The sequence below is a fragment of the Nicotiana sylvestris genome, chromosome 7 (genome assembly GCF_000393655.2).
Source record: "Nicotiana sylvestris chromosome 7, ASM39365v2, whole genome shotgun sequence".
Lineage (NCBI taxonomy): Eukaryota > Viridiplantae > Streptophyta > Magnoliopsida > Solanales > Solanaceae > Nicotiana > Nicotiana sylvestris.
Window position 1 is genome coordinate 10,312,878 of NC_091063.1, and position 14,235 is coordinate 10,327,112.

The 14,235-nt window shown below is 33.7% G+C and overlaps 1 protein-coding gene across 2 annotated transcripts; it reads left to right on the forward strand.

The window, feature by feature from the left end:
* The first annotated feature begins 5,907 nt into the window (after positions 1-5,907).
* Positions 5,908-12,701, forward strand: LOC104235216 (serine/threonine-protein kinase STY13-like). Of its 2 annotated transcripts, none has more exons than XM_009788930.2 (3): positions 5,908-6,166; positions 7,184-8,158; positions 12,063-12,701. In XM_009788930.2, the coding sequence occupies exons 2-3, from the start codon at positions 7,260-7,262 to the stop codon at positions 12,400-12,402; spliced, it is 1,239 nt and encodes a 412-aa protein (XP_009787232.1). In that variant the 5' UTR covers positions 5,908-6,166; positions 7,184-7,259; the 3' UTR covers positions 12,403-12,701. The 2 variants fall into 2 exon arrangements, with proteins under 2 accessions (XP_009787232.1, XP_070006756.1); XM_070150655.1 differs by having other exon boundaries at positions 7,218-8,158.
* The last annotated feature ends 1,534 nt before the right edge of the window (positions 12,702-14,235 follow it).

Sequence of the window (14,235 nt, forward strand, 5' to 3'; positions counted from 1 at the left end):
TAAATAGTTGACACCTAATCGTTTAAATTAAAAATAGTCTGTGGTACATAATCTATGTATATCGGGTAAGAAAAATAACGGGGAAGTGCAACAATAGCCAACTTTTAAGCCCTCTATTTAAAATATATTTGTAATTTACAATGTATTTAAAGATTAGCCAATTCACTAAAACTTCATGATTTAGTATCCTGCATTTGGAAATTCAGGACTTAGTGTCCTGAATTTTTGAGCTGTTAATTTGAAATTCAGGACTAAGTGTCCTGAATTTTTGAACTACTAATTTAAAATTCAGGACATAAGATTCGAACTTCTTGACACAATTTTTGTAATTTTGGACACGATGTCCTGAAGTTTGAACTTTAAGGTTTAAACTCTAGGACGTCGTGTCCTGAAGTTTGAGCGAAGTTGGTTAATCTTTAAATACATTGTAAACTATGGATATATTTTAGGTGAAATTCAAAAATAGTCAGATTTACAAGTGGTAATTGAAAAATATCCACAGTTTCAAAAGTAATCGAATTTTAGCCACTTTTCATGTAAAGATAAATCTGAACAAAAGCACTGTTCAAAATCCGAAAAATATTCCAGCATAATATTCTAGACTTCCAGCATAATATATTGGACTTTCAGCATAATATACTGGTCCAACATAATATGCTTGAAGTTCATACACAGGTACTCTAATCTCTAGTATATTATACTGGAACTTCCCGTGTGTTGGAGTTGCATCATATTATGCTGGAAGTTCATACATATGTGCACCAATCTCCAGTATATTATGCTGGAACTTTCCGCGTTTTAGCAAAAATAATGGTTATTTTTCAATAACTTTGCAAAAATTGACTATTTTTTTATTATCAATTCGAAATTTGGCTAGTCCATACTATTTTTACTATATTTTGAAGGAAAAATGCATAAGTACACCCTCAACCTATGACCTAAGTTTCAACTACACACCTTTCATTTTCGAGGACCCTATTACCCCCTTGAACTATTATAAAGTGAAATCATTGACACCCTAAATGCTAACGTGGCAAAGTGTGTGTTTTACTTTATTTGAGAGAGTGAGAAGCCCAAAAATTTACTTACTAGTCTTTCTCTTTTTTTTTTTTTTTAATCTTTTGTCTTTTACATTTTTTCCTTCTTCCCGAGATGACAGCCACCATTAAAAGGTATTGAGCTCTATTTACAACACCATTCCTTTGAAAATTTATTTTTTAATTTTAGATTAGTATTTTTTTCCTCAAATTTTTATGGGTTCATTCTTATCTTTGCATTAGCAAGAAAATAAATTTAAATTTAATTATATGTACACGTGTCATCTTTTTATTGGATATTACACTTAATTAATTATGACAGTAACTTTAAGAAAAAAATTTTTCCTTTCTTTTTGAAAATATACAATTCATTTCTTAAAAATTTTGCGGCAACGACGACCAAAGAAATTATCATTACGTAAATATTATTTTTTGACCGAAATTGATATCGGAGAATTAAAATCTTGGACTTCATTGTTGTCATGTTGCTACTAGCCATGAAAGAATAGAATAATATATCAAAATAAGGAACAAAATGAGAGAGAAAATAAAAGGGTGACAAAATATACATTGGCTAGCGAGTGCGTTTCACCTCCCAAGAAACGTCTGGTTATGACGTTTCAAGGAGATATTTATTTCATTTTAGAATAGTTTAGGAGAGTAATAGGATTCCCATAAAGAAAAAGTGCGTAGTTGGAACTTCGTTCATAGGTTGAGGGGGTATTTATGCATTTTCCCTATTTTAAACATCATGCTTACTAGTGTCATTTCCACGAAAAAATAGTGAATCTGGCTTGGTATTTGTGTAAATATCCCGTGTTAAATGGGTTGTTGGCCTAGCCCATATATGCTCCAGCCCGGTACTGACAAGCCTACTGGCAAAGTGCAATAGCAACCACTTTTAAGCATGTTATTTAAAAAATATTCACAATTTACTATGTATTTAAAGATTAGCCAATTAGTCCAAACTTCAGGTAACTATCATGATTTTTTGTATCCTAAATTTTTAGTTGCTAATTTGGAATTCAGGACTTAGTGTGCTAAATTTTGAGCTATTAATTTGAAAATCAAGACTAAGTGTCTTGACCTGAATTGCTAATTTGAAATACAGGACTAAGTGTCATGAATTTTTGAACTGCTAATTTAAAAGTCAAAACATAAAATTCTAATTTATCAACACAATGTTCGAACTTTAGGACGCGATGTCCTGAAGTGTCCTGAAGTTTTCCAGGTTCAAGCTTGATGTTGTGTCCTGAAGTTTGAACGAATTGACTAATCTTTAAATATATTATAAATTATTGATATATTTTAAACAACATGCTTAAAAATGGCTATAAGATGTTATCTCCACATATTACCGGGTGAAATTAAAAAATAGCCAGATTTACAACTGGTCGTTCAAAAATAGTCCAGTTTCAAAAGTAATCGAAATTTAGCCACTTTTCATGTAAAGATAAATCTGAGCGAAAACACTGTTCAAAATCCGAAAAATACGCCAGTATAATATGTTGGAGTTCAAGCATAAGTATACTTGAACTCCAGTATCCAGGATAAGTATGCTGGAACTCCAGCATAATATGATGGAGTTCCAGCATAAGTACACTAGAATTCCAGCATAATATACTGGAGTTCCAGCAAGTATACAAGTCCAGTATAATATATTGGAGTTTGGAGCACCAGCGCTCCATTCTCCAGTATATTATACTGGATCCAGCAAAGTATACCGGTCCAACATAATATGTTGGAGTTCATACACAAGTGCATCGAACTCCAGTATATTATGCTGGACCGGTCTATGTTGCAGCAAAATAGTGGCTATTTTTCATTGACTTGATAAATACTGCTATTTTTGAATGATCAGTCCGAAAACTGGCTATACCGTGCTATTTTTACCATATTACCTCTCTTTCTTACTTTTGGCAAGTTAGATATTCTCCTAAAGTAACTCATTTTCGTAGCTAAAAATACTCATATTTAAATCCGAAATCGAGTTTGGGACGGGGTAAAGCTAAATTGTGATTCTAACACATTTATTATTTTAACATTGGTGATTTCTTCTTAGATGATTGAAAGATCGGACATAGCCGACTCAAATTAAAGTGAAACTAGTCGAGATTGAAGTACGAGGTACGCGATAATTCTAACCACAATTTGCTTCTCACAACTCGCATCTTCAAGCTTTGACTGAGTCAAATATTTACTCAAATTAAAGCTTTATGCTCATAAATTCCATGTCATGATCTAACAATTGTTTTCTTCATGTTCTTACCTCTTATTTATTTATTTATTTATTTGCTTACAATACCTCTTATTTATTTCACTTTGTTTAATTGACATAGGCACTTATTTTCAACTCCCTTGAGATGTAAAAGACAGAACTCAATACAACTTCATCTCAATAAATATGTTCACGTTTGATTTTTATTTTTATTTTTTAAAGGCAAAATACATAAACAACTCATATAAGTTATCCTCAACGATCAAATAAACATTATAACTGAGCCCTTTTTTGTTTTGACACTTCAAATGGCTATTAAGTAGATCAAGTAAACACCCCGAGTGCAGCACAACCTATGCGTGAGTTACCCGTGCCAATGACATGTCAAATAAACCAATTAAAAAATGTCACGTGTAATTTCGCCATAAAAACTTGACACATGTATTTTAAAAAAAATACATTTAAAAAAGGAATTTTTTTTTCCTAAACCAGCTCCCCCCACCCCCCCCCCCAAAAAAAAAGAAAATAAAAGAAAAACTCCCTTTTCATCTTCTTCCTCTCATCCCCTTTTCCAAATCTACCAGATTTTCCCAAAATAATATATTCATCCAAAATATTAGAGACTAGACAATCTTCTATATATAATAAAAGGAGAGGTAAAAGCATATTATTAAGATAAGTGGCATAACCACAAAAAGCCAAGTGGCACTGTTAGGACAAAATAAACTACCTTTTTAACTAAAAAAAAACCTTTTTAAATTTTGAATTAATTAGTTATTCTATTTGAAATAAGAAATATAGATATCTTATAATTAGCTATAATAAAAAAACGAAAACATTAATTAAAAAAATACCTATTCAAGTTGGGGAATAGTTTCAATTTGGAGTTTTAAATTATTTTAAAATAAAAAACGAAAATAAAGAAATAAAAAATTACCAATTCAAATTGGGGTGTGGTTTCAAAGTTGTGGTTTAAAATTATTTTAAAATAAAATAAAAAAAACTTTCAATTCAAATGAAAAATACAAAAATATAAAGATACTATTAGGATATTATATATATTTCTTATCAGTTTATACTTTTGATGAATTCAAAATTATAATTTAGTAAAAAAATATTACATTATTTAAATTTTTAATAAACTACAAAATCTGAAAACTAATCAAATAAGTATTACAGTAGAAAGGAATGTACAAAAAGAGGGGGATTGAGATAATATTATGCTATTTATATTTTTAATTAATTAAAAAATAAAAGATAAATAAATAACACTCAAGAAAATTATCAATAGTACTAAGTACTTGCTAATTCAATAATAAAAATAAAAAGGAACAAATAATTTACTCTATTAGTATCCTTTAATTTTTTATAGATTGTATTATATTTCTACACACTATATTAAATAATAAAATATAACTAATATTTATTAAATTAATATGATATATTATATCATAATTTTATAAGATTAATATTTTGTCAAATTTCCGTGCATCGAGCGGATTTTTATACTAGTTACCAATAAATTGATAATTAACAATCAATTTTCATCAATAATTTGTCAAATTGGGATGATATAAATATCTCAAAATCAATATAAGAAGCAACCAACAAGTGAGTTTCTTCCAAATAATTAATCATGTGATTCTTATGAAGTTCTCGGGGATTTAAAGGAAGCTAGCAACAGGCACTTTGCGTTACTACTCGAAGAAAAAATATGAATTGTGCTCTTGTTTCTTTAAGCTGACAGTTTCATTCCAATTGAAAGAAAAGGTCACTAACAATGGCGGGGAAAAAGTGCGACTAGCAGAAGGAAGATGGAGAAATAAAGGATGAAGTGAGATTTAGGGTTTGGGCTTAAATTAGGGACTTCATTAAGGGTATATTCGGAATTATACATACAATTATCATTTATTACTGTTTGGGATGGGTGGACAACGTGAGTCTCCAGAAGTGTATTACACGCACGCGAGCTCACTAGGTCGGTGTTTACTCGATCTACTTAATAGTCACTTGAAATGTCAAAATAAAAAAGGGCTCGGTTGGGATGTTTATCTGATCCATGAGGATAACTTAAATGAGATGTTTATGTATTTTGCTTTTTTTTTTTTTAATGTTGATTGGTTTTTATTATATCCTTCTTTTTGTAAAAAATGGGATGGAAATTGTTCTAGGACCATGGCTTAAGTATAATATTGTAGAAATAAAGTGAATTAGGGATAGAATTATCTCACCAAATCTTATATACAGAAATGAGAGCATCGAAGTCACTAGTGCTCATATATACTTTTACTTATCACTTAATTGTTATTAACTAATATTTAAAAAATTTATCATCTAATCACGATAAATTAATATTATTATATAATTTTTTTAATATAACCCTATAGTATTCGACTGAATTAGTCTAAATGCATGCACCTTTACAAATGTTCCATCTTAATTACACACAAGTTTTTAAAGTCCAGATCAAGGTAGACCCCACCAGTAGTATGCAAGGACAGAAGGTGCAAGGTACGAGTGGGCACACCAGATGTCTCCTCGGGCTGGAAAAGAAAAAGAAAAATATGTATTTTTAATTGTTTCCGAAAATATATTTTTTATTTTTTTAGCTAACAAATATAAATAATTTTGCCAATAAAAAAAGAACCAGAGACCAAAGACGGAGGAAAGGTAGCTCCTGTAGCTAAGACATCGTTCATTCATTACTCTCTCTCTCTCTCGTGTTCATTTTCTCTTCTCTCTTTTTGTGTTCTCTACTCTTTCTTCTTCTACTCTTACCTTCTCCTCGCTACTTTTTACCTCCGTTCATCCGTCGTTGTCTTTTTACCGCTGCTGGTGGTAAAGACTTTGTTTTTACAGCTTTTCGGTGTTGCAAAAATCGATCGGATAAAGTCAAGTCTTGTCGATCGAGGTAATTTTAGCTCTTTTTCTCTCGATTTTACCCCTGGATCACCTAATTTTGTTGATTTTTTTTGGGTTTTCTTATGGTTTTGTCAGTTGAATTAAGGGGTTTCGTGTGAATTTTCAGCTACTTGTTTTTGTGCTAAATTCTGTGTTGGGTTTCACAGGGGTATAGCTTTATCTTTGCCTGCTTACGTTTGAAGTATCTGGCTTTTTTAAAAATCGGAGGTAGTAGAACTCGACGCGTTTTTATCGTGATTACGATTAAACCCCTCCTCTTTTTGGGAGAAAAATGTAAGAGGGAAAAATGGAACTTTTTACAGTTAGTTTAAGTTTTTTTTTCTTTTTAAATTTCTCTTTCAGTTTATAAGTCGTATTAGTTTAGTTTATGTGTGTGTGTTTAATTTTGGTTCAGATATTTTAGGGTTCTCAAGGTCTTTCTGCATGTAATTCAAACAAGTTTTACCCCCTACCGTCATTTTTATCTGTCACTTGGACAAAAACAAATTGGGTCCAAAATTTGTTGCTTTAGAAAACCAAGAATGCATTAATTCCCCCCCCCCCCCCCCCAATTTTACCCCTATTATTCCAAGAAAGCATACAGTCATTAATTACTCATATAAGGAAGAGATAATGGTAATTCAGTCAATACCCCTTAGAACTAATGCTATTGAATAATGAATAGTTTTCCCAAAATCTTAAATGACTGATAAAAAGGACAGGAGGTACGAGGTAGTAATTGAATTGTTGTCTTAATTACCAAGTCATTTAGCTGATTTGAAGGCATTGAATGAACAGAGAGTTGAGGACCTTTTTCTTTACATAATATTTTACCTGTTAGTAAAGAGTGAAGATGGATTTCTTTTTGCGCACTTGGTTTTCATCAAGCTTCTGTTATTTGTGTTGATTTTGAAACTAATCTTTGTTTAGTTACTCTGTCCATCTTTCTTATTGCATTTTGATGCATGAAGCTGGGAGAGAAGAATTTTCTTAAAACAAGTTCTGATTTTTCATGTTCTTTACACAGGGTTGCGAAGTTAAAGTTTGAATTACTCATGCAGAAGAACCTATAGCATTTTTGCTGCAGCTGCTTTGACGGGAAAATGTTGGAAGCTCCAAAGTTTGCGGGACTTATAGACTTAAATGAAAACCATGAACATTATGGACTGTCACAAAATTTTTACCATAAGCTTGGTGAGGGATCAAACATGTCAATCGACAGTTATGGGAGCTTGCGGATGAGCAATGGTGGAGGTTCTGTTGCAATGTCGATGGATAACAGCAGTGTTGGATCAAATGATTCACACACTCGTATTCTAAACCACCAGGGTCTCAAGCGTGTCCACAATAACTATTCTGTTGCAGCTAGTGTAAACAAGGGGAAAGTTTCTCATGGATTGAGTGACGATGCCTTAGCTAAAGCTTTGATGGATCCTCGATTTCCTACCAATGGGCTTGAGAATTATGATGAGTGGACAATTGATTTGAGGAAGCTTAACATGGGACCAGCTTTTGCACAAGGGGCTTTTGGGAAGCTCTATAAGGGAACTTACAATGGTGAGGATGTTGCGATCAAGCTTTTAGAGAGGCCAGAGAATGATCTTGAGAGGGCTCACTTGATGGAGCAACAGTTTCAGCAGGAAGTCATGATGTTGGCAAGGTTGAAACATCCAAACATAGTTCGGTTTATCGGTGCGTGCCGTAAACCCATGGTGTGGTGTATTGTCACTGAATATGCAAAAGGAGGATCAGTTCGTCAGTTTCTCACTAAGCGACAAAATCGATCTGTGCCCTTGAAGTTAGCAGTAAAGCAGGCCTTGGATGTGGCAAGGGGTATGGAATATGTGCATGGCCTGAATCTGATACATCGTGACCTGAAATCTGACAACCTACTGATTGCTGCTGATAAATCAATCAAGATTGCGGACTTTGGGGTTGCTCGTATTGAGGTGCAGACTGAAGGAATGACACCAGAGACTGGAACATACCGCTGGATGGCTCCGTAAGTCTCTAACTTTTTAGCAGCCTCGTTAAATGTAATTCCATTATTCTACTCTGGTCTTTTGGCAGAACCTTAATACAGAGCTACTTTGGCTGTTTCATACGTTACTTTTGTGGCCTTCAGTTTTTAGTAGGACATTCATATGTTTTGCATACACGTGTAACTGTGTTTGCAACACAAGTGCTTTAACTTATCAAAGAGAACAGGGAAATGGTCGCAATAAGATATGCTTATGTTCCAACGTGATATTTGTCTGAACATTCACTTTGCATTATATCTTCTATCTGATGATCTAAATAAAAGCACCTTGCATTGCCTTTCACAAAGTAGATTTGAAGTGAAAAGAAAGGAGATGCTGGGTTTAAGGACCTGAATATCCTTTGGAAACAACCAGATCACTTGTGCTAATGTTCCTATTGTATGCCTGTTATTGCTAAGAGAGAGAAGTTGTTTCTTCTGTTCAACCTTTCAACTTAGTTATTTGTGCCTCTTGCTAGAAATGTCAAAAAGATGATCAACTTAGTATTCTTGTTTTATTTCAAATGATTTCCAACCTTTTTCCTTGCTCTCCTTTGTTTGCGGAGTTTAGTTTGATTCACTTCACTCTAGCTCATAGAATTAGTTTTCGGGATATGTCCGAGAGAGATGAAACATAGTTCGGACTCATGTGTTTTTAAGGAAAGCTCTATTTAGAACAACATACAGAAGGTCGTCTGTCACCTTTGTTTTAAACTTTGGAAGGGTTCAAAGTTAATTATATATTTGTTGTCTTCACCATACATTGGTCTCTCCTGTTCTTTTTCCCTCCAATGCCGTTCTTTGGTGTATTTTCTTTCGTCTAATCAACACTCTGATAATAATAAATTGTTCATGGTGCAAGTTCCATGGAACAGTAATCGAGCTGAGAAATATTAACCATTTCTGTTTGGTAGTTGTAGGCTGTAGTTTAGCTTTTTTTAATATCATCTCTTATTCTTAACTTAAAATTTGACAGAATTTGCTCCAAGATTAGTTTCTTCTTATTCCTTATTTCAAACAATAAAAGTAAGAATGAGTAGATTGTCGAAAATACAACTTGTGTGATCATAGCATTCACTGTCTTTTGCTTTGAAACTGTGTCCTGAAATATGGCTACTGAAGAGTAGATTGATTTTTTTTTTTTTAGTTTGAGTCGTATGGATATGTCTGGTTTTGATGCTTCTTATGGAAGGTTAAGTTAACATGGAAGACAGAAGTAGAGTCTGTAATTCCTTGTAGATCTTTTTGGGACATTCTTTCTGACACGATTTTGACAAGGACTTCCAATGCTTGTGGGAAGCTCCTGAATGAGCAAAAGTAGGTGCAACTCTGTTTGGTTATAGGTGGCCAGCTTGAAATTTACCTGGACTAGATGGACCTATTTTTAGTTTGTACAATTAGGTGTGGAAATCAAATGTTTTGGGTATTCATTTTGTAGATCTGGCCATGTGTATAAAATAGTTTTATCGTGATTGATGATAGCTTCTAAATATAGCTCCATTTGGCCTATGAGTGACTCTTTAATGTGATAGATGACTCATATCATCCTAGCCTTTTCTTGGGAGACACATTGATTAATTATCTTTTGTTCTTGGTAATGCATGAGGAAAATTCTTACACAGACTGGATGTTAACCTTCCCATCATAAATGAATGAATTCTGCCAAATTAGGTTTTTACCTTATGGGCGAAGAGTTCAAACTGTCTCTACATGAATTCATTTCCTAGTAGATATCTTTGCTACTCGTCTTAAACTATACTGCACATCCTCGAATACCTAAATGATTTCAAATGGACTTTACAGTTCATGGTGTAAATGATAGAATTAATTGAAATTATCTATTGAGTATTCATATAGCTTTGGATTGAGCATAGTTATTCTTCTAATAGAAATAATCTTTTAATGCATGGTTTGACTTAATAAATTCTTTAAACCAAAAGTTAAACCTGAGACCTCATGTTCTCCTTCCATTTCATTGACCACTAAGTCACACCCACTTCATTGACCACTAGGCCGCCCCCACTTCATTGACCACTATCCCACTCTTTGGGAGCCATCCATCCATGCCTCTTACACCTGCAGTACCAACTTACCACGAAATGTCTCCTTGAATCATCCGCTGTTAGGATGGCATCTCACACGGCACACTATGTAAAGAATTACACCTTCTTAGGTGCATTAAACTTCTGTACTATTTCTGTCTTGGCCTTGCCTCAACACCCGAAGCAGGCATCTATATCATGATTCATTGAGAAATATATTTGTTGTTTGCTCCATAATTTTGTCCTCATTCCAGACTATGCATGACTATATAACTTCTGTAGGATACCGTCAATGTTATTCCAATTCACTACTGGATTGGTCACCCAAAAGGTACATCCTGGGACACCTGATCTGCCTCTCTTTTGATAAATTCAGCTACTGTGGAGTTCTTATCAACTGTGGTAGAGAATAAGTTGGGGAATCCTCCTTGAGAGTCAAGCTACTGCAATACATCAAGCCAAAAAAATTCATTTACCATTTCCAATTGCGAAGCCAATAAATCTTGGGACCTCCAAATCCCGTAATCCCATCCTCTCACTTAACCCATATGTTGTGAACACCTTATATGATAACCATCATTGCTTACAACATCCATATCTTGCAAGGATCACATTCCTCCATACTGTCTCCTTAGCAGGCCTAGTCAAATATGTTTTAATGTGCAAAACTGCAAATATCAGGTCCTCCTACTTCCAAGGGGTTGTCATCTTCTTCTATCCATTTTTGTATGTATCTCCTGCCACCATTTGTTCCATCCTGCCGAGAGTCCTTCGTTAGTTGCTCCTGCTTCTTATTACATGAAATGTCGGAATGCTGATAACCACGTCGGCTTTTCATCTCCAAAAATCAGCAGTGGAGACCTCGTAGCCAAAAAAAAATCATTCTTGTCTATGGTTGTGGGCTTGTGGCTGCCAAAAAGTGGTGCTGTCTTCTGCATGGAGAATTCTTTTTAGGCTAAGGTCAATTATTTTATGCAAAAAGTTGAACGAGTTCCACTCAGCCTCCATTAGCTGAGAATAAATATGTAAAGAGTTTTGCAGATCTTTTTTCCCTTGAAATTTTCAGCTTTTTAGATCTCTCTTGGAGGAAATAAGATTTTATCTCCTCGAATAGGAAAAGAAAAGTGCATGCGTCAAATCTTCTAAAGGATTTAGATAGGCTGACATAGCACATATGTACATTCTCATAAAAAGCACACCAGAGTATAGAAGATGCAGATTCACACACCTAAGAATATTCTACATTTGTCTGTCAAGAAGAATGTATTACACTTCTGTACACCGTAGTGCCAAGTTTCAATAAATGCATTGCATACTTAACAGCTGTTAGTAGTTGTCAGATAAACTTTATAATCATGTAGTAATTAAGACATAAGAACAAGATAATCATTAACACCTATGTTTTATTTGATAACTATGGCAAAGATTTAATGACAAAAACAACACGTTCACTTCAATTTGGGCCTGAATAGATTGTAGTGTTTGCACACGACTCATATAGCTGACCCAACCTTGTATGAGGCTGAGCTTAGCTGTTTGATTGGTTGTTTATCGCGTCACTACTACGCGGGTGCCTTTTCTATTGGAAACTTGATTAATATGTTGCTACAATTTTAACAAATCAGAAGACATCAGAACTTATCGTGGTTTTCTTTTATCTTTTAAGATATTACTTATGCTAGCCTTTAGTAAAAAAGGTAAAAAAGATAAGGTACTACTTATGATAGCTTATTACTTTGTTTCTTAGTTGATATGGCAGTTAGGATGTACACCTTGAGTTAGATGAGCAATCCTTTATGAAAAGAGCTAGAAAGATAGTTAAGTGCATTTTGCTTGTTTTGCAGGGAGATGATCCAGCACCGACCATACACACAAAAAGTTGATGTTTATAGTTTCGGCATTGTTCTCTGGGAGCTCATAACGGGGATGCTTCCCTTCCAGAACATGACCGCTGTACAGGCAGCTTTTGCAGTTGTCAATAAAGGTGTCCGTCCAACCATCCCTAATGATTGTTTGCCTGTCCTAGGTGAAATCATGACGCGCTGCTGGGATCCTAACCCTGACAATAGACCACCCTTCTCTCAGGTGGTCAGAATGCTCGAGGTTGCAGAGACAGAGATCTTGACAACGGTAAGAAAGGCCCGTTTCAGGTGCTGCATCAGTCAACCTATGACTACAGATTGATATGGAAAAAGGAAACAGTAGGCAGTAAGAGCAAGAGTAAAGAATTTGGGAAGGCAAAACAAAACTGATACCAAAGTTTGCCATTTGTATCTACGAGGCATAATTTCGTCATTCAGATAGAAAAAAGGGAGAAAGTTATGATAAAAACTGTCTGTTTGTTGTATCTTCTTTTTGTTTTCCTTTTCTCCTTGGATTGAAGATTCTGATTAGTGATAATAGAAGTATGTGTAATTATACATGTCCTTTTGTGGCTGTATTTAGATCCTACCTTTTTATTTTACTTTGATCAAATTTTATCAGGTGCTGAAGATGTTACATGCTGATCCACCCCACACCCCCTACCCTTTTGTACTTCTGATGCTTGTTTTATTTGTGCAGAAAATGTGTGGACATCAGCAATATATTTGCTTCAAAAGCAGTAGGGTCATATCTTTCTTTTTCTTTTCTTCTAACTATAACAGATATGAGGAAAGATGAAGACAAGTTGACCATAAGGAAGACGTGTGTGGTGGGATACTATTACCAAACATCCTTATTTGACTTCCGTTATTGTGATTGCATTCAACCTTTTTGCTGAATCTTCAGTGATTATAGTATATTTTGGACGGAAAAGCAGTGTTTCATGCCTTTTGACATTTCTTTCTTTCAATAACCAAATTGAATACGGTAAACTCTTTGACATTGTCCTAAGACAAAAAGTGCTATTTTTAAAACACAAAACTTGGAGAATTTCTTCAATACCAAGTTGTAGGTCACCTTCGTATGTTAACCCCCCCCCCCCACCCCTCCAAAGGCGGTTGCTGGAGATATAAATAGAGATTCTAAACTTTTGATTGAAAAGACTTGATACCTATACCGGTGAAAGGTAATGATCCGATAGCGTCCGAAGTGATGTCATTAGAAAATGACATGAGTGATAAAAATCGGAGTATTATCACTTTTAGCCCACGCCAGAAATTATTTACATTCGGTAGCCGAAAAAGTATACAGCATACTTAATGTATATATATACAAAAAATATCAAAAATTTATATATTTTTTCTAATGCAGTGGCTATAAAGTGTCATTTTTCCATAAAAAAATATATGTGAAAAACACAAGGAATGTATGATTAGTTAGCACACGCGTAGGATCATTGGCTCAAGTCATGGCATGGAAATAGTAAATGTTGCATTTGCTTCAATATTTGGAGAAAGAGAAAGCTAATTATTCAAATTTATTTGGATGTAAATTGAAGGAGTAAATTATACGATAATGATAATTATCAAATTTAAACTTTCAAATTAAAATGTAAGTTAATTTTTATTCTTAATAAAGTGATATTAACAAAATAATCTAAGATTAATGAGCAAAATAACAAGTACAGTAAAATCTTAACAGTTACTTTTCAACAAACCAAGCATAACTTGTAGAAAACATTTAGTAAATTTAATCAATAAGTATCAAGATAACACTATTCCCCCGTCCCTTTTTACATTTGACTCGTCAAATAGTTTAAAAAAATAACGAAAGCCTCTTTTGACATGTAAGCTACATATATGAAAAGTAGGGGTGTACAAATAAAACTAATAAATTGCACCAATCCGATAATCCAAGTTAAGCCAATAAAAAAAATTTGACTATGGTTTGGTGTTAGAAAAAAAAATCCGACCATATTTGATTTGCTTTGGTTTTAACTAAAAAAAACCAAACTGAAACCAAACCAACCCGACATTATATGTATAGAAGTTTTAAATATATTTAATACACAAAAATATTTATTGTAGTGTAGTTTATAAATATTTCTTAAGTTTTTTCATAGTTTTATTTTTAACGTATTATTTCAACCTTGGA